Source organism: Numida meleagris, chromosome 2 (genome assembly GCF_002078875.1).
Source record: "Numida meleagris isolate 19003 breed g44 Domestic line chromosome 2, NumMel1.0, whole genome shotgun sequence".
In the NCBI taxonomy this organism is placed as follows: domain Eukaryota; kingdom Metazoa; phylum Chordata; class Aves; order Galliformes; family Numididae; genus Numida; species Numida meleagris.
Genome location: NC_034410.1, coordinates 20612071 through 20632879, shown reverse-complemented (window position 1 = coordinate 20632879; position 20809 = coordinate 20612071). Strand labels below are relative to the sequence as shown.

The following is a 20809-nucleotide window of genomic DNA, read 5'->3' as shown; positions in this document are numbered from 1 at the left end:
TGTGTATGGGTAAAACATGTTTTACCCTGAGAAGAAACTCAGGTGGAAGAAAAAGCATTTTCATATATAAATATGGAGAAATGTACATCATATCTTGTTCTACTGCATGTGTGGAAATATAAGCACATACTAAAGTGCCTTCATGAGGAGAATGAGAGTTTCAACATATTCTCAGCTACTAAACTTAAAATTAAAATTTTAAAAGGAAATTCTAAAAATTAAGAAATTGGAAGTACTAACAGTCACTGGGGATAATCTAAACTTGAACATAATTTCACAAAAGCCAACAAACAGCAATTAAAAATTTTAATAACTCAATGAAAACAGTTGCAGATTACATTTCTTGTAGCCTATGGTGGTAAATTCAGATGGAGAACTTATATCAGATAAGCTGATTTCTAGTTTCTCAGGAATTAGTTGCAGCTCTATATTTATAACCAGTCAAATAAAACACTAAATCACTGCTGAGCAGAAGTGCAAGTTATGTTACCCTGGATATCCTTACAAGCAATGAGGGCAGAAGAGATTTGATAAACTGTGTGTTCTAGCCATGGTGCCAGTGAATCCAGATCTGCAGAAGGCTATTGTACAAGAACAATGATGGCATGGCACCACGTGAACACAAGGAAATGTATCCTGGAAAACACTATGTGAAAAGAATTCACAAAGGGGATGTTAGAAACAGCTACGAACCCCGTGCAAACAATTCACAGGGAACTGGAGATGCAAATACAAGAGGACAGGGGTACAATCTAACATGGTCTTGTTGTTTTCAGAGGTACATAGAAGGGAAGTTACTCCATGTCTGCAGTGTTGTGGAATGTTTCACACTGTAAAAACAACACTGAAGACTATGGAGCAGATTCCTTAACAACTAAAAGGAAGTAAGAATATGGAAAAATCCTTTACCTTTACAGGCCACAAGAAATGAATTCATTCAACAACAACAAAAAAATGTTAAGGGTGAATGCAATACAGCATACCCAGGTCATTATTCAAACAATGAAATTTCATAATCCAGTAGCCAGAGAAGTAGGAAATAGCAGCTTGTCTCTTTTATGAAACTACTACAAAACCCAGAAGCTATACAAACATACGCATTTCTGGCATTGTTTAACAGAGCAGCAGGTGTGAGAAGCATACAGGGAGTATCACATAAGCTTCAGACAAAAGCACACTCAGACAGCTTTGACTTGGTTTAAAGCTGCAACTCAATTTAAAGCACTCTACCCAGAGGCTGAGAGTAAAGAAACTTGTTCGATTCTTCCCAGGTTAGGTATTTGACATTTGATGCTGCTGCACTTATTTTCAAAAAAAAAAAAACACACGAGGAAATACATGGCTCCATCACAACTTTGAGTCACGGCAAGTCAGCCACCCTCACACCTCAAGACTGTCTCCATCAAGACTGAAAGAAGGGTGATTGTCATGGGTTCCCCTTCTAAGGGGAACAGAGGGCCCTATATGCTGATCAGACCCTACTCACACAGAAGTCTGCTGCCTCCCTGGGGCCCAGGTCAGGGGCATTGTTAGTAGGAAGCATGCAAGTCTGTTATGGCCCTCTAATTATTACCCACTTCTGGTAGTTCAGGCCAGCAACAATGAGCTCACAGGAAGAAACCTAAGGGCTATCAAAAGGGACTTCAGGGCATTGGGGCAGCTAGTTGAAGGAGTGGAGCTCAGGTTTCTTCCCTGCTACTGAAGGGATTGAGGAAAAGCACTGAGAGGAGCAGGAAAACCCACCTGATTAACATGTGGCTAATAGGCTGACACCATCAGAGGAAGCTTTTCACCCCTCCCCCCCCATTATGAGATGGTTTATTCTGGGTCTATCTGTCTCAGAGGAAGAAAAGGATCCTAGCCCAGGAGCTGGCAGGGCTCACTGAGAGGCCTTTAAACTAGGTTTGAAGAGGGAAGGTGATAAAACCAGGCTTGCTAGAGATGAGTCTAGAGGCATTATGCCAGGATTAGAGGTGAGACCAATAGCCAAGCTGCCAAAGTGCATCTGCACCAATACATACAGCATGGGCTACAAATAGGAGCATCTAAAAGCCATTATGCAGCAGGAGAACTATAACTTAGTCCCCATCACCAAAACATGGTGGGATCATTCTCATCATCAGAGCACTGTAATGGAGGGCTATAAGCTCTTCAGAAGGGATGGGCAAGGGAGGAGGAGGTGTGGGGTGGCTCTCTACATTAGGGAGTGTTTCAATGTTGAAGAGCTTTGAAGAGCTCAGTGCTGCAAATGAGTCAGACAGGAGGTCAGCCAAACTGCTACCTTGGATTTCCAGAGGGCAGACTTTGAACAGTTTAGGACATTGGCTGGAATTGTGAGCTCGTCCTGAAGGGAAAAGGGGTCCAGGAAGGCTGGACATTCCTTAAAAATGAAATCATGAAAACACAGGAACAGACTGTCCTCATGTGCTGTAAGATGAGCCAGCAGGGAAGAAGACGGGCCTGGCTGAACAGCAAGCTTTTGCTGATACTCCAGGAAAAACAAAGCAAAACAAAACAACAACAACAAAAAAAGACAGTTTACCTGCTCCCACCCCATCTCCACAAGTTAGTGAAATTGGACCATATGCAATCAGAAATACAGGCCAACAGTGAGTGTTATTTAATCTATCACAACCTCTTAAATGAGGAAAATAAGAGATGTTAACTAGTATCTCTGCAATCAAAACAACCTGCTTGCCTTCCCTAAGTTCGTCCTGTGCAGTCTGATTAACAACATTACTTGGGAAAACCTTCACCTCTCCGAGACAAAGGAGGAGAGATGTGACCAATATCATAGGAACAGGTTTGGGAGTCTTAACTAGTATAGATGCTGAATGAAATACTTAGAAATAAGTTAAGTGCAGCTATGTGTGATTTACACACATTGTAGCATCCACTGCAGTCTTCTCTACCAGCACTGGGATCTAACCAATGGCTCTTATCTAATACACTGCCTCAGGGGGAAAAGAATCGATAAAAGGGACCACCAAGCAGTTGCACTTGGTGTAGCCCAGGATGATGTTTCCATAGCTCTTCGTTGCATCCATAATTGAGCTTGGCTACAATCTATGGCAGCAGCAATTATAAAATAAGATGAAGGGGACACCTTACCCACTGGAATTCAAAATGTAATTTGGGATAATGCAAGTAAATTTAAAAAGGAATTCCAACCCTGGTGGCATTTAGTCAGCTTTAGTTCTAAGATCATCAACAATAAGGCCACAGCTTTTATCACAACAATACACATGGTTCTTATATACTTTATACCCAATCATTGCACTAGAAAACTCTACGATTCCATTATTCTCTTCCCAAACAAAAGAACATGAAGACTAATAAGCTTTAAATGTTTAGGTTAGGAGAAGTATTAAGACCATTAGAGAGAAAAGTACCCGTATCTAATATAATTATCCCAGCATGAGAAGGTTATAGCAAAAATTCTTGGAGTTAAAACCCTATGAATTTAGATTAAAAATCTTCCAGTTGTGCCTTGAAGATAAGAAATAGTAAGGATAATTATCTTCATGTTATCAGATAAGTGTTCTTTAGCATGAGTGGATTCACTGTCTCCTACAAACATTAGATCAAAAGTGGATGCTGGTGCAGATGCTTTAGTCAAGCCTAAATCACTAAGTTTAGCATGGGGGCACAAGCATTAGATGAAATGTTACTCCCTGTTGTAATGATAATGTGATGAAAAGCACAGCAGTGATAGCAGGGTAGCAAAGCCTTTGGCTGCAGCAAATGAGGACAAGCCCAAATGCAGCAGCCATAGAGGCAGAAATGAAGGAATAAAAGCTACTTACCTTCAGAAGGTCTCACGGATCTCCAGTGAGATACCCTTGCCTCTACTGCCAACCCTTAAATAAGGTCTGGGAAGGGGTGGATCCTGGCTGCACCCCTTCCGGTCACTCAGGTGCACTGCATGCAGCTGAGCTCCCCTGGGTAGGCCTTGCCTTCCCACCAGGTACTCAATCACTGGTTCAGGCCGTGACTTAGCATTTCTGCTACACCTATGTAATGCGGGTTTCACTACATCATCTAATGCTTGTTTCTTTTTAAAATGTCAGAATGAGCAAGTGAGCAGCACTACTTGCATACCATTTGTTTATTCTTCTGAGAGTTCCTGAAAACCAATAAATGAAAAAAAGATCATGCTGTTTCATCACCTGCTTCTTTATCCACACAGTTACAAGAAAAAAAAAAAAAAGGAAGAATTTCTTAAGTAGGTCACTCTGGAACAAGCACAGAGGATGTGTAAATTGAGTCAGGGATTTTCCCCTTAGCTATCTGGAAAGAAGTTCCAGTGATCAGTCCAAACAGTTTCTGTCAGAAATGTGTCAGGAAAAACAGTAAAAATAAATCCAGTAGAAAACATAGTGACAACAACTTCTGAAGTAGAGATGTTTAGTTTTTAATAAATATATCATAAGAAAAAAAAGAATTGAATTTAATCTTCTATCTACGGCAGAAGAAGCAAGCTACAGGGATCACGGTGCAAGAGCTGAGCATCATGCTAACACACTGTGAATGTGCCTTAAATCCCAGCCTTGGATGTAATAAATGCTTACATAAGATTACTTCTACTGAATATTCATGTTTCAATTAGTCGAGCCATGGAAGTTCTACCCAAAGATTTTGCAAATTAAATAAGTAGAAAGAGCCAGGGGGTTTAAAATATCTTGATGTCTCTGTCTACAAGGAAGTAAAGAGGTAAGAAAGGTTCAGAGCAAGACAAAATCATAGGCATCAGACCACTGTTGACACCCTGAGCTCTCATTCCTGCATCAGAAGAAAATCAACACCCTCTCTTTGAGTACAGAGTACTCATACTTATTGTATATCTACATCCAAGACAATTTTTAAAACCACATCTTTCAGCTAGGACAAAGATGCCCCCTAACATGCCTGCATGTTTTATTCCAGAGAGGCTAAGAGCAGAATTTACAGAAAATTGCTCTCTGAATGGTTTTATTGATTTTATTGATTGATTGATATTGAGAGATTAAATAAAGCATTTAACCCACACTTCTTCCCTCTCCCCCTGCTCACTTCTTAAGGAGCACAAACCTCTAGAAGAAGCAGACTTATTTACTTCTCAGCTAGAAACACCCTGAGCACTTCTACAAGCATGAAGTTAGCTATCCATGACATACTCTCCCAAGCAAGTTCTCAGCAGAGCTTCACAAGACTGTTACTGCTTCAAACTTTGAACCATCGCAAGTTCTGGAGCAACACGGGACTCTGCAGGGATAATTCACATTGCCCTCTACTAGGGAACAACTGGGGCCCCATAAATTCAAGAAAATGATGGTCACAAGCTGTCATGTAACCAACCTACGTGTCAGAACTACTATGGTGCTGTCTCTGCCCTGAGTATTTTTTTTTTTCTCACTCTTCAGTTTTTCCATTGTCTTCCACTCTAGATCCTGATGAAGACACTCATTTTGATTGAATGAGCTTGTATGTGAAGGGCTGACGATGTTTTGCCTTGTTAGATTTAGAGGTGTTAATATTAAGCTAAATCCTCCACCAGAGCTTTAGCCAGCCATGGGAGCCCATCTGTAAAGACAGCCCAGACTGAGCTGCTTACCTGAGAACAGCTCTAAACTTCAAAGACTTTTTTTTAGTGTCCACTGCCACCAACTGATTGCTCTTTTACTTAGGGAAAACAGAAAGAAATCAGAAAGCTTTGCTGCAAACTTGGCAAACAGTGCTCTTGGATGGGTCAAGGCCAATTCATTCCTGGCTGTCACACATCAATGCACAACACAATTACAAAAGAGCATCTGTAAAGGTTCCCGGATCAGGTAGATTGTATAAAGGTGTGGATTGTTGTTAATGACAATAGACACAGCTGTCAAAAAAGCAAAAAAAGATATAAAGTCTTGTAGGCTTTTCGTGAAAGAAGCCTAAACTTTCTGAAGCCAAGCCACTCTCTTTGCTGTCTCATAAGCCCTACACATACTTTCAAACAACATAAGCAGATTACTTTTAAGAAGTAGAACTATGATATTATTTCCCCGAAAATTCTAATCATTTTACTTCTGTGCATCTAGCACATAAAAGGAAAAGAAACAATCATCTATAATGTACATACATTGCACTACATTAGCAAAGTACAAAAGGACTCAGCTACAAAAGAACTGGACAAGAAAGAAGCATCAATATGACAATGAAGAAAAGTGTGAAGATATCTGACAAATTCAAGAATATTCTGTATGGTATCAGCTGTCCAGATATCCACAGTACCAAGTCCTCAAGATCAATGAATCAAATACTCATATGTTTTTATATAATATTTATAATGTTACATAGAGCTGACTAATGATTAATGACTTTGACTAATTTGTAGGTAGTGCTTACTCTGTTGGTGGACAAAAAGAATTTTATCACATCTATCACACTTTCTTATTTCCAGTGGAGAAAAGTTCCCCATGATGTAGTTTATCTAAAATATAGCAAAACAAAATGTTTTAAGTGGAAGACTCTCCCCTCTTCTGTGGATATCAAAACATTTTTCATAAAGATAAAATCTCAAAGACTACAACTCATTTTAGAAATCACACTGCTTAACCCATCTAGTTATTTAAAATTTTCATACTCAAATATTTAGTTATTGGCCAAAAGCTTCAGATCAGCTTTTAAAAAAATATATGCATGAAACTGCATAACTTTTTTTTCCAGAAAAAAACATACCAGCCTATGTATAAACTCCTAAACCACTGTTAGATATTTACAAAGAGAGTTTGACACAAAGAATGGCTCAGGAAAACTGCCGAGGAATATTGTGGATCAGCACTGAGACCCAAGTAGAAGGTACCGACTGCCGGCCCAGGAGGGCTCCGTTTCTGTGGCTGAGCTTATATTTGTGTATGGTTAAAAAGACTGCTATAGGTTAAAAAGCCAGCAAGCCTGAGCACGGGCTGATGTACCCGTGTTGGTAGTACCAGTGTGACACCTGGTGGGCATTCTTTGGGACAGCAATAGTCTGACTGAATGAACCAATTCCTTAAATTGAAAGGTCGTTTAAAAAAAAAGTAAATGTATATATGTAAATGGAATTAAATGTTTGAGAAGAAAAATACTTAAAGAAGCCACAGCAGGAGGAAAAACATTTGTGCTTTACAAGTGTACTCAAAAGTATGACAAAGTTTTGTGACAGGAACCGCAAATACATCTTACGTTGGCCACTTGGGGATGTGTTTTGCAATACTTGAGGAATTTTCGACATACACCCTGTGTAGTAACAGCAATAGTAACATGCACCAAGAAGAGACATCAAGATCAGAAATGTGACTTTTTTTTTCCACAGGGTGCGGCACATCTTTTTCATGCCAGGCATGCTGACACTAGTAATTTCCCCAAGTCTGTTGCATCATTCATGGTAGTGGGGCACTGCATTCATGCTTTGCCCTTAAATTAAGTACATAGATAAATAAATAATGAGCTTTTCTTTCCCAGAATTTGTTATTTGCATGCCACTTCTGCTATGTGAGTCACACATGCGTTAGTGCTGCAGCAAAATAGCCCAAGACATTCCCCCAGTAATTCAGGCAGTCTCATCGATTATGGAAATTATAGATTAGCAGATGAAGATGAATTCTGGTAATGCTGAAGTGGTGTTAACTCTGTTCAAGCAGTAGACATGGAGAGAATAAACATTACCTGCACGGATTGTCAAGAAAGTTACCAAGAGGTCAGAACGGGAGCACAGATGGACAGTAGGGATCTATTGGGTCACAATCATGAATTTAGACACCTGAAACACCATTTCAACGTTCTACATGGTGGTTTTATGTCCCAAAGTAATGCTCCATAGTTGATTAACCAGCTATGAGCTTTTTTTAACCCCCTACCAACATTTTAGAAGTCAAGATTCCTAAATCCTCATATGTGAACATTTGGAAAAACTGACCTCAGAGAGAAATGTGGCAGGGAGAAGAGCACCGTACTGATTTTTTGCTAACTAATGCATAGCTAAGCCCTAATGCATAGGTTTATATCCATAAAGTCGCAGAAATGAGTTCTGGCTACCTGAGAGCAAGCCAGTGCTTTCAACTCCTAGCTGCTGGAAATTTTACAAAACAAAATAATGCTTCAGTTCATGTATTAAAACCAAGCCACAGTGCAGCCAAAACAGAAAATGTAATGAAAAGGGAAAAAAAAATTCTTTTTTTAGCCCACAGATTATGCATTTCAGGCTTTGCCTCCTGAATGATTTGTCCATTTTTTCATTAGAGATCCATAGTGTTTTGGAGGTTTTTTTTTTTTTTAAAGAAATTATTCAGAAAGCAGGGAGTGGTGCCAGGAATACCCTCTTGTAGCTGGATATTCAGGACACTGCTTCACAAGTTCATCTGGCCTTGGAGCTTGTATTTCAGTCATTGCACCTGAGTTTTACCCCATACAGATGTAAAATATGATAATGTATATTCTGATATATATCAGAACATAGATGCTGATACTTGTGATTGTAACAGTAATAAGAGGGAATGAGATGCCTTACTGCTGTGCTTTGTTGTGCTGCAATAGTTCATACACAGTTCAATTGTTAAGTGATATGCAAAGTAAGCAGAACTTCAAATGTCTTTTCAAGTCACAGACATGTTTATTCAGATATTTTAATACTTTAATTACAACTTTAGCTAAAGACCATCCTGGGAACCATCCAACTGCAAGCTACGAGATAGCAGAAATAATGTTACTGCAAAACTACATTTTAGCTTTAATTCTTTAAAGATCTTATCTTGGGAATGCACAAACTGCTATATTTACAATGAAATGAATGTGCAAAGTTGTGTTATTGTACAGCACTGAATAGAAGCTGATTGTCTGCCTCATACAAAAATTCAGTATCAAAACCTCATTAACTGTACCATCCACAGTTAAGATTATCTTGCTTTGGCCTTCAATGATACTCTTGCTGATGCCCAGCAAGCGCTGAAAAAGTCCCACAATACAGAAGAAGTAGAGAAGGGAAGGAGTAAGGAAGTTCATCACTGAGCCATCTGTTAAAGCTCCTGTTGGAGCTCAGAGGGTAAACTGAGACTTGAAGTCATACGGAATTGGAGAAAATTTAGGTAGCTCAAAATGGGCAATCAAACTTTATAGAAACTTTTAAGCTCTGTAACTCTCTTTACTCATGAAGCGTCAGAAATACCTTCCCCATCCCCACCTTTGCAAGCACATTATTTGACAATTCTGGCAAAATACTTGGCTATTATAGTGATGAGCACAACAGAAAACCCTTGTACAGAATAACTGGCTGTAGAACTGAGTATAAATAACATGCAGAAAATAGAAAAAGAAAGACTGGTGTCATAAAAAGAAAAAAAAACAGCTGAACAATGGAGTTCTGCTCATTCTGGGCACTGAGCAAGGCATTATATTAAGGCCTTCCGGTCTGTACTATATTTACCTTTCCACTGTCTGAATTTACATCTCTTGCCAAGTTATGGCCACTAAAAGAATAATGAAGTGGGACTCCTTGTCCCTCATTAAGTAATATAAACTTGTTCTCAAGTTTTTAATGCTTCTGATGTGCTAAATAAACATTTCAGAAAATTAATTCCCTTTTTCCTCCCTAGCTCCTTTTACTGCAGTTCTAGAAAGGACAACCTCCATACTCAGTTTGCCAGGAAAGCCTGAAGTCCCAGCACACAGCCCCAGATGGGAATGAAGTGGCAGCACTGTGAGGCTTAAGGCTCCCAGTTCCAGGTGGGGGAACTCCCACCTCATGGTGAGCTGACCTCAGCCTCGAATGCAGGAGCTCAGTTCTCTAGTGGGGCAGCAGCACTGAGGCCAGCACAAGGTCTGTGAGTGGAGGCAGACTTATGCTCCACTCATTTGTTCCACCTTCATTTACCATGAGGAAGCACGGTAAATGCAGTGAACGTGGCTTGAGATCAGGTTGTAAGGTATTAGTTCTATTACTGTAGCTCACTTTTGAACTCCCTCTTAAAATCCTATCACGCAGAATCCAGAAAAACCTATGGAATGCAAGCTGTACACAAAATTTTCATTTTCTAGACAAAATCATTTTACTTAGGCCTTTTCTTAGGCAAATGTACTGAGTTATCTCAAAGGCAATAGAATTAGCATCCTGTGTTTCTTTTCTTCAGTCTTCCCACTAGAGGGCTTACGTATTCTCTGAGATCTGCAAAACCAATAGCATATATTCCACACGCATTTCTTAGTGGCGCATTACTAATGCTATATCCTTTTGTAACTTTAACAGTTACCAAGAGGTCAGGAGCCCTTCAGGCAGATATGTAAAGGTTAATCTCCTCACACTGCCTTCCTTTTGCCTTGGATAAAAACTGAACAAAACCCAAATGCACCAGTGCAAATAAGCACCTACCAACAAACCACATAAAGTGCACTGCTTTGTGATATTTGTCTCCCTAGCTATTTTCCATATGTGTGGTTGAGTTTAGAGCATCTCGCAAACATTAACCAGGGAGTGTGGAGCTCATTGCCAATAGTTTCAGATGCACAGCAAACGGAGGATGACTGGATGCTTGTGCCAAGTTCAAGCACAAAAACAACACAAAAACCCACTTTATGAAACAAGAGTATCTATTCAGCTATTAAAGTTTTAGCATCTTCACCTACCAACAAGTCTACATTTTTATATTCTCACTAATGCTGTTAAAAATTCCTTCCTATTCCCTTTAAGTGATTGGTCACTCTTGTATGTAGGGGTTGCTCTGTTTTATTACGTTGGCCCATGATGTCAGAGGTGGATGTTGGTGGTATGGCAGTAGAGGCTGAACCTTCCTGCCAATATCCTGTTCCATTTTGTTGCTGTGTGACAGACGGCAGCAGAGGGGCACGCTGACAAAGTGGCACCTGATATGGAAGTGCACATGAAGCAAAGGTGTGTCATTAAATTCCTCCATGCGGAAAAAAATGACATTCCTTGACAGCTGCTGAACATTTATGGAGACCAAACAGTGGATGTGAGCACAGTGACACAGTGGGTGCTGTGTTTCAGCAGTGGCCACAGTGACATGAAAGGTAAGTCATGTTCTGGAAAACCACACACAGCTGTCACACCACTAAACAAAGAATGTCTTGATCAGTTCACCCACACTAATCAGCTAATGGTGGTGACTACGCTGAAAAATAGTGTTTTGTAGCTGCTAATTTGCTCCATCAAATAGTGTTATTGTGCTCTCCGTAGCAGTTGTAGTTTCCATGGAAATAAAGAGGAGGCACTGCATTTGGAACAACCTGCATATCATACATATTTGACATTTTGCTTATCAGTGCACATCTTTTCAAATCTTATCACTTACATACTTTGTCACTTTGCAATTTTTTCCAGCCTTTAATTCTTTTTATCACTGTACCCAGGAATTACTTTAATTAGAAAAGTCTGGTACCTAGACATCAATATGTGCTGGAACAAGGTTCATCACCTTGCCTCTTTTAACCTATACTGTACACAAATTTACTGGTAAATAAAACTGCTTGACTGCTGCAGTTTGATACCACGTTACACTACTACACAGACTATTTCTGAAGCCCAAAAGCTTGAGTCACTCCTTTGCTTCTCAGACACCCTGAAAAGATGGGCTTCAAACGTGCTTCCTCTAACAACAGGTTGGATTTTAGGGAAAACTTCTCCGAAAGAGTGGTGAGGCACTGGCTAAGGCTGCCCAGGGAGGTGCTGCAGCCACCATCCCGGGAGGTGTTTAGATGTGGCACTGAGGGACACGGTCCGTGGGCACGGTGGGGATGGGCTGATGGTTGGACTAGGTGATCTCAGAGTGTTTTTCCAACCGTAATGATTCTGTGGTTCTATGAAATAATGAATCACTGAGTCCATGGGCTTTGCGACAACTCCCGACGCACCCAGCCCCAGCCTTTCCGCTGACAGGAAAAACGCCGCTCCCGCAGGCAGCGCACCGCCCACTCGCTCTGAGGAGGAAAAGCCGCCGGGGGCCGGGGCTGTACCACCCCGAGCGGAGGGGTGTCGGGGAGCGGATCGCCCTCCGTTCCCTCAGCTCCCTGCGGTCCCGCCTCGCGTTGCTCGGCCGCCCTGTGAACCGGGGCTGTCGGCTGCATCGCAGCGGTAGAAGAGCCCCCACACGGCTGTCTGTGGAGCCTGCGGCCCGCCCCGCTTTCCTCCCCCCGCCCCAGCGCGGCCGAGTGTTTGCGGCCGGGCGGGAGGGGCAGGTGCGAGGCGAAGATGGCGTTCCCCGGGCAGCCGGCGCCCGGCGGCGGTTACTATCAGGGCGGGGTGAGCGGGGCTGAGCCCGAGCAGCGGGCGGGATGAGGGGGCGTCGCAGCGGGGATCTCGGTGAGGGGCGGCGGGTACAGCCCCTCATGGCACCTGGTGGCGCGATCCGGGCCCCGCGGAGAAGGGAAGGGCGGCATCAGTGCCTGTCGGGGTGCGGAGGGGTTGAAATAGTTCCCAATGAGTATACCAGCGCCAAGATTGTGTGATATACGTGCTTTCAGGGTATGTATGAGGGTTGCTCCGAAAGTAATGCCTCCTATTTTGTTACGTTAGCCCACGACGTCAGATACGGATGTTGGTGACACGGCAGTAGTGGTTGAACCTTCCCACCAGTATTCCTTTATGTGTTGTTGCCGTGCGACAGATGGCAGCAGAGGGACAGGCTGACAGAATGGCATCTGACATGGGAAGTGTGCATGAAGTAAAGATGTGTCATTAAATTCCTCCATGTTGAAGAAATAGCACCTGCTGACATTCCTCGCCACTTGCTGAATGTTTGTGGAGACCATACAGTGGATGTGAGCACAGTGAGGCAGTGGGTGGTGCATTTCAGCAGTGGGTCACCTCTGCTGGCACAGGTTGTGCAGCACACAGGCTCTTGTTCCTCGCTGGTGAAAATACACTGTTAATGGCAGTGCCTGTGTTGAAAAATAGTATTTTGTAGCTGAGAATTTGCTGTATCAAAGAGTGTTACTGTGCTCTTTCTTTCTGTTGTAGTTCCCATGGAAACAAAAAGGCGGCATTACTTTTGGAGCAACCTCCATATGTAAAAGCACAAGTTGATTCTTAAGTACAGATGTTATTATTTCATACACTTAGCTGAATCATGACTTCAAAATTAATAAATTTTCTTCTTGATTTCTGAAGTATGGAGCAGCTCCAGGAGGACCAGCATTCCCTGGACAAGCTCAGGATCCTCTGTATGGTTATTTTGCTGCAGTAGCTGGGCAGGTAAACTTGCACAGTTTTACTTACTTACTTTGGGGAGTAGTAATTTCTACACTACGTTTTAGAAATGCCTTATTTTTGCAGCAGGGAGAGCTCCATGGTTTCAAGTTGTTGATAAATGGCTGACCACTCTTACTTAGCCTGTCTGCTAAAATGCATCAGCACAGTTGAAAAGCTGGTTAGCATTATTCAAACTGTATAGCTACTGCATAGCTACATGCTGTACTGTATGCAATACAGCTGTGCATATGCACAGCCTGTGTATAGTTCCTCATATGTGGTGACGGTATATTTCTAAAAATGTTGTAGCTGAACTGTGGCTCAGCCATTGGTTGGGGAGTGCTGTTTTTGGAGAAGGAAACCAGAAACAGTGGGGACACCAGCTGTGGAGGTGCTGTTACTAAAAGCAGGAAATGCCAGTAAGAAAGATGCACTGCATGATAAAGTAGCTTAATAGGGTCATAACTGGAATGGCAGTCTCTACTTGTGCCAGTATCCAGGTTTGCTTGTACAACAGCATGACTATGCTTTCAGAGGAAAGGGCATTCACAACTTTCTTTCCTTTGTAATTCTACACTGCATTTTTAATTTCTGTTATTTCATGGCATATATTATTTCTGTATGATTGTGGTAGGTACTAGAAATAAGGTTAGCGGCAAATCAGATTTATTGAGCAGGAAGTTCTGTGTCTGTTGGCAATACATATAGCAGCATTTTACTGCACACTTACAGGGCGTGTGGAAGTATAGAACTCCGCTCCTAGATCTGATATCTACAGGAACACGTAGTAACCACATGAGAGTTTAAATGCAGCAGGCTTGCCCATGTTTAATTTTTCAGATTAAGACTACAGTTTGGGTTATGGCTTTTTGTACACAATGTTATTCCTTTCCATTCATAATGCTTCTTTCAGTCTGTGTGTTACTTTTTTAACGTTGCATATGCAAATACATAGACCCTGTATTTTAGTAATAAAGATGAACGTTGGGTTAACAAATATGTAACATGTAAGGCCTCTCCAGTAAGGTGGAGCCCAGGCTGAATGATAATTTCATGCCAGCCCAGGTGCTTCTGTGTTCAGGTGCCACCAGATTGCGTGTCAGGAACTGTAACTGATGCTGGAAAAATGAGTAAGGTCCTGCTGTAAAGAGGAAGGGGGAGTTAACAGCACGCAGGGTGCAGCACTGTAGCAAGAGCTGGACTTAAGCACTGCCTAGACCATTCCCAGGCAACTCAGGTGGGCCTGCTTACTGAAAGCCAGGGGGTATGATCAAGTTAGTACCTCAAGTATTTATGTTAGTACTTGAAGTACCTTTAATTTGTAGGAGCCATTCCTTATAGAAATTAATAGAGTAGCTTTTGAAGTGTTTTGTCCTTTGAAGAGTCTGTTCCAGGGTCCAGTACTTGTCCAGAAGCAAAAACTCTGTTAGCGTTAGGGACACATTAATGAAATCAAACAGATAAATTATCAATTGTTTTTACAGCCAGCTATAAAAGTCTGCAAAAAGCCACATGTCACAGTTTTCCAGTAGTACTTACTACGGCACTAGTAACATTTTTGGTCATGGTTTGCCACTGTGTTGTTTTTAGGCCTAAAATATATAAATATTATATATAATATAGAATGTTGTCTGAGCTTTCTTTGAAGTAGTTTACAACAGAAATCTTGTCTTGATTTGAGGAATTGCCTTTGTCTGTGGGGAAAAAAAAAGTCAAATCCTTATTATTGACTCTGTGGGAACTAATAATTTTTAATCTGTTTGCAAAGCCTCCATGCCTCATACAGTCTAGCTTTTTAAATTCTACTACTGAAAAATAAAGAAAAAGCCAGGCCCTTTTATAGTAATGTAAACATGATCAGAAGATCATGCAAAAGCATGTCTTACTTTCTACTCTTAAATTATCCAGATCTGTCTTTTGTTTCAGAATACACAAGGGCTTTGAAGATACTTGCTTCTTAATAGTCATGGCTAATTGAAGTTATTATTTTATGCTTTAATTTTCCTGTGAGCGTAATGTCTCTGATACAACTGTATAGCTAGGGTGATGGAGCAAACTGGATGCAATTCTGCTTTTCTGCTACTATTAATGTTGCATAGTAGCAAGAAGTTATCATCTTTTTCTAGACTGTGTCAACAGTCATTTAGTATATTACCTACTACTTCACCAATAAATGATACTTCATCTCTGACAGCCAGCTGGCTGCATCATTTTGACCATGCCATAGTATATCTCTATACTTAAAGAAAAAAGGAGCCTTTACTAGGTTTAAAAACACAAGGAAAAGATTGAGGCAAATTTGTTTTAAGCATAAAGCATTAAATAGAGAATAACGAGTTGAAGTAACCTTGCTTTTGGTGCCTGCAAATGTAACACTGTAGAGCAAAAGAAGGTGATGACAGTGCCTTCTAGTAGGATACAAACCCTACAGAACAAGAGAAGGTTAAAAAAAAAAAAATTAGCTTACCCCTTCCAATAACAGCTCAAGAGGAATACAGCCCCTATTCAGAGAGGTGCTGCTCCCTCAGCTGCTAACCCTTAAATGAGGGTGAGGAGAGGTGGATCCTGGCTCCACCCTTTCTGGTCACTCAGGTGCACTGCTTGCACCTGAGCTCCCTGGGCTAGCCACGCCTTCTCACCTGGTCCTCAGCCATTGGTTCAGGCCTGGCAATCCCACAGCAAATGTTCTGTCCTTGAATGAGATTAAATTATACTCAAACTCTCTGTGAACTGAACTTCATGTTGGTTTGTGGGAATGTAGCCTAGAATTGCAATTCTGCTTTGGACAGTTCGTTGCTGTCTCTGACTTAGTAGTTGTTTTCTCTGTTTGGCCCTAAGAGGTGTACTTTGGAAGGATATTGTTTTCCAAACTGGGCAGATACATATCTTCTTTGGTAGTTGTTTGTTGTTGGGTTGTTTTTTTTTTGTTTCTTTCAGAATAATTCGCTTTCTGCTTGTGTTTGTCCTGCTGACAACTTCCTATTCCCAAACAGCCCTTTTTCTTTCTTTTTTCTTTTCTTTTTTTCTTCAAATTTGTCAGTCTTAAGGCAGACTTAAGTAAATCTAGAGAAGAGGATGCATACGATCTGGGTTCTAGGTTTTCTACTGGAGCAATGAAATCATAAATCTCTAAAACGAAAGAAATACCCATTAAGCTTTGAGGAAACCTGCCAATCTTGTTCATTTTTTGAGAACACTAGATGTGAACGGTAGTGCGTGTTACAGAAGTATCAGCTAAAGAGACATCGTGAGAGATAGGGGTTATTAAAGGCAGTTTTTGACACATAGCAGAAATAGAGACAGGCAATCAGTTGTTTCATGGAAGGATAAATAAAGTAATGCCTATGGAAAAGGGAGTGGGTACTGGGAGTAACCAAACTGGGAGAGTGATTTAAAGCAATAGCTGATACATCTTCTGTTATCGAAAGGATGGACAAATAGATGCTGATGAGCTACAGAGATGTCTCACCCAGTCAGGGATTGCAGGAGCCTATAAACGTAAGTTAACAATTTAATCCAAAAAAGCAACAATGCTAACGTGCACTAATTCTTATTATCATCTACTAGAAGGTGCTTGTAGTTCTGCTTTCCTCAGTTTCTTTTATTTGCATGGTGAGGAGGCCTTCTTTTCATCTGGACTACTTTGAAATGTAAATTCTTTGTATTTAATTCTGTGCACTTAGGACTTCTCTTCAACTGCCTTCATTGCCCACCGCTGAGCTTTGCAGTTTTGGTTTGCAATGGAAATTGAGCTTTGATACTGACCAAAATGTTCTGTGGCAGAACACCTCTGTCCTGGGGCATAGCGTTCAGTTTACAAAATTGAGTTTCTGTGAGTCGAGTGCCTTGCTAAAGTGGTCTCTGTGGTAAAATACAAACGACCACTTCGATTGAAAGCCAAAACCTTTATGGATTGAGCTCAGAGCAAATTAATTTTGTATAGAATTTGATGTGTCTCCAGATTGTCTGCTGTCAGTGTTTCTAACAAGTAATGATTAAGAGCTCTTATTTGGATCAAAACATGATACGGCTTTGTACAGTGGGAGAGATCATATAATATTGTATACACTGTATTATAATAAGCAACTTAAAGTTGGATTAATAAAACTGCAATTGTCAAAATAATAATTATTTTCCTTTTTGTAATTTAAACAGCTTTCAACTTGGAGACGTGCAGACTCATGATCTCAATGCTGGACGTATCCTTTATTATGAAGTGTAAACATGTAGCATTATGTAAGCAAAGGTAAGAGAGTACCCAATACTTGGGAAAAGCTGTGCAGTTTCCATTCAGCCTTCACTTGATAGGTATTGTGACTGGGGACTACAAGATTCTGTTCTTACTCATTTACGTTTTTACAATTCTAATAAATGAGTCTGTCAGTGATTGGTCTTTTTGTAACAAGTGGTGTCCCTCTAACACTAGGGGGCTGTTTACCCAGTGAATGTATGGAGTCAGGTCTGACAGCCCGCAACAGAGGCTTGTGCAAATAGCTCACTGGACAAGATGGCAACATCCTAATGAATTACGCATCTGTTCTACACAGCCTGGGTATCATCTAAGGCCCTCTTAAATCCTGTTCCTTGAATGAATTCATTCAGGTATCTAACAGGAGAGTGTATGGCATTCAGCTGTCCAGCCTATGGAAGAACTAGATATACTGTGCAAGGTTGGAATCTTTGGAGTTTTGTAGTTTAAACTTAGTCTGTCAAGTTCAAATGTTTTGCTGTTTAAAAAGAAAGCAGGAATGAAACCAGAACATCCAGTAACTCATCTTGGACAAACTGCTTGCGATACCAGAGATCTGATAATATTCTAATATTATTCCAACTTAATTTTTTTTTATTTGGCATCTAATTTTACTTCACATATGTATTTTATCAGTAAGAATTTCACTGCAGCAGGTAGAGGAGGAATTAGTTAACTGAGTCACATTCATAAGGTCTAACTGAGAAGTGCGGGTACTCTGACGTTTGGTTTTGGTCAATGGTATTACCTCTGTCAGTGCTGAGGAATGCTTTAGTTTGCTATCACAGAAGTAGTAATTACAAAATACCATTAACACTGACCTTCAAAGAAAGAGTTTTCATCTACAGATGATAAAAAAAGCTGATTTACATTTGCCATAGGTCTATCTTTTTTTAATTTATGAAGTTAAGGAACATTTTTCTTAGCTTTGAAATCAGAGGGATATGTCTGGCACACTGGGATTTAATGAGTTTAAGGAACTGTGGGCTGTGGTCAATGGCTGGAAGCAGCACTTCATAAGCTTTGACAGTGATGGAAGTGGTACAGTGGATCGCCAAGAACTGGAGAAAGCCTTGACAACTATGGGTAAGTTGTGAAATTTCCTTGCTTCTGGTGCCGAGTTCCAGCATTCCCCCGTAACAGTCATCTTACTATAGTAACCGATATGTAGTATTTCCAATAAAAACATGTTCAGTTGTGTTAACTTACCTGTCTTCAATGCAGTCTTTCTGTTGTCAAATAGGATTTAGATTGAGCCCGCAGGCGGTGACTGCAATCACCAGACGATTCAGCACTCGTGGGAAGATTACATTTGATGATTACATTGCCTGCTGTGTGAAACTCAGAGCTCTCACTGGTATGTCGGATTACAGCCTGGTTACCATGATCTCTGTAATATGTTTCTATTCAGTAAAATCTAATTACTCGGGTTCTCACGTTCAACTTTTATGTAACACGTATTAGGTCTCCTTCAGTGGATTTTTCAGGCAGAGCTGTAACAATTACAGATTGTAATTATTTAAGTCCCTTTTGAAAAAATGGACTAATTTAAGGTTTGGTCCAGAGACTGGTAAAGTTGTGTTACCAAAATTGGGAAACTGTATTTATTAATGGAACAGAAAGTGCTGCGTATGGTAAGCATACGGATCAGTTAAGTCTTGAAATGAATTGCTTTGTTCTTGAGTTCTCAGTCATGTGACTTTGGGATGTTTTTTTTCTTCCCTTTGCTTTGCTCTGCTTTCATTTCTCATTTTGTTCAGTCTTGGAACCTTGAACCCTGTGTTTTGCTTTAGAATGAAATCGAGGAAGATGGGAAATTCACATAAAAAGTTGTAGCATGAGAATTAATACAAACTGTTGACTTTTATAGTCAAGCACTTGCAATAGGCATGTAGCCAAAATAAAGAACAGTGCATTCTTAAAACTTGAGTAGTTCTTAGCTAATTTTTGTTCTGTTTTGTTTTAATGTTTTTGCAGAATGTTTCAGAAGAAGGGACGCATCTCAGCAGGGTTTTGTGAATTTCCAGTACGATGATGTAAGTGAACTTTAAGGAATCACTTAAACTTATGGGATAAAACTAAGGAAAAAACTTAAAACTAAAATCAAACGTTAATAATTTCAGTTAGTGCCTCTTGCCTATTGAAATAGCGTTACCTGAGAGCACAGAGTTTGGGGGTTTCATTCAGCTCTGTTGGAGTTCAGCTAGGCAAAAGAGTTGGAATTGAATATCACAAAGTAGACACACGTTTATAGAGATGTTTACAATTTCATTATCCTTTTTCTCTGGATTCCCTTACCAGTACAGTTTGAAAAGATCCAGTGCTTGCTAACATCACTTGGACTTTCAGTTTGCTTGTTTGTTTTAAGGCTTGGTAGGCATTTTTCCTGGGGAAGACTGGGGGAGGTGGTGGAGTGGACACAACAAATCATACTCAGTCAGCCTTGAAGGTCTTTTGCTTCCTGGCTGTATGTATCTATGCGAGACAATGAGAACAGTACATTCAAGTAGTTCTGTGTTGTTGTTGTTAAGGAGATGCTTTGTTTTAATTGACTATTAGATAGTTTTTGGATGTCATTTAAAGCTTTACTGCACATGGACTGAGTTTGTTTACAGTAGGAGGAGAACCAAAACCTTTTTCTGATAGGTGATTTTTTCTTTCAGTTCATACAGTGTGTTATGAGCATCTAAATCAAAAAGGAAGTTGTGGATGATCACAGTTATCATTCCAGTTTGTGCTTCGCCAAATTATTGCATGATCGCGTGCCTCAATATTGGAAATGACATATTTTATGAAGGTATTGCTTGACACACTCGTTACGTTTTGATAATGAATATAAACTAATCATGGACTGTGATGTTTAACTTTCAACCTGTGACTATTAAAGATTTTTTTATTTTCATAAACTTGTAAGACACAATGTGTAACAAAGATTATGTACATATTAAGTTTGTCTGTGATTTTTTTCCTGTGATTCGCTAAAAAATGTTTCTGGAGTGCAAGCTACCACTCTCTGACTGAAACAATATCATGCAGATGGCATAAGAGAATAATTCTTTTGTCTTTGGTGATGAAAGACATGTACAAACAAATGGAATCACCTTTGGAATCATCATGTTCCTCTCGTCTGTCAGAGCAACAGTAAAATTTAAGGTTCTTGTTTTGACAGCTGGGCATTTTTTAGATGAGATCAGTGACACCATGCACTGTGTGTAAGACTGCCTGTTACAACTCCTCACAAACAGGAACAAAATAAAACATAGCAGAGAACTCTTTCTACAATGTGCCCTTGTATAGGGGGCATTTGTTTCAGTAAGATTCCTTCTCTGTTTGCGCCTCTGTATAAAACATTTTAAAACAAA

General features: G+C 40.4%; 1 protein-coding gene across 1 annotated transcript; it reads left to right on the top strand.

The window, feature by feature from the left end:
* Positions 12000-20809, top strand: SRI (sorcin). The gene is made up of 8 exons (XM_021387289.1): positions 12000-12250; positions 13118-13201; positions 16627-16696; positions 17354-17397; positions 18386-18533; positions 18691-18804; positions 19425-19483; positions 20111-20809. The coding sequence occupies exons 1-8, from the start codon at positions 12200-12202 to the stop codon at positions 20135-20137; spliced, it is 597 nt and encodes a 198-aa protein (XP_021242964.1). The 5' UTR covers positions 12000-12199; the 3' UTR covers positions 20138-20809.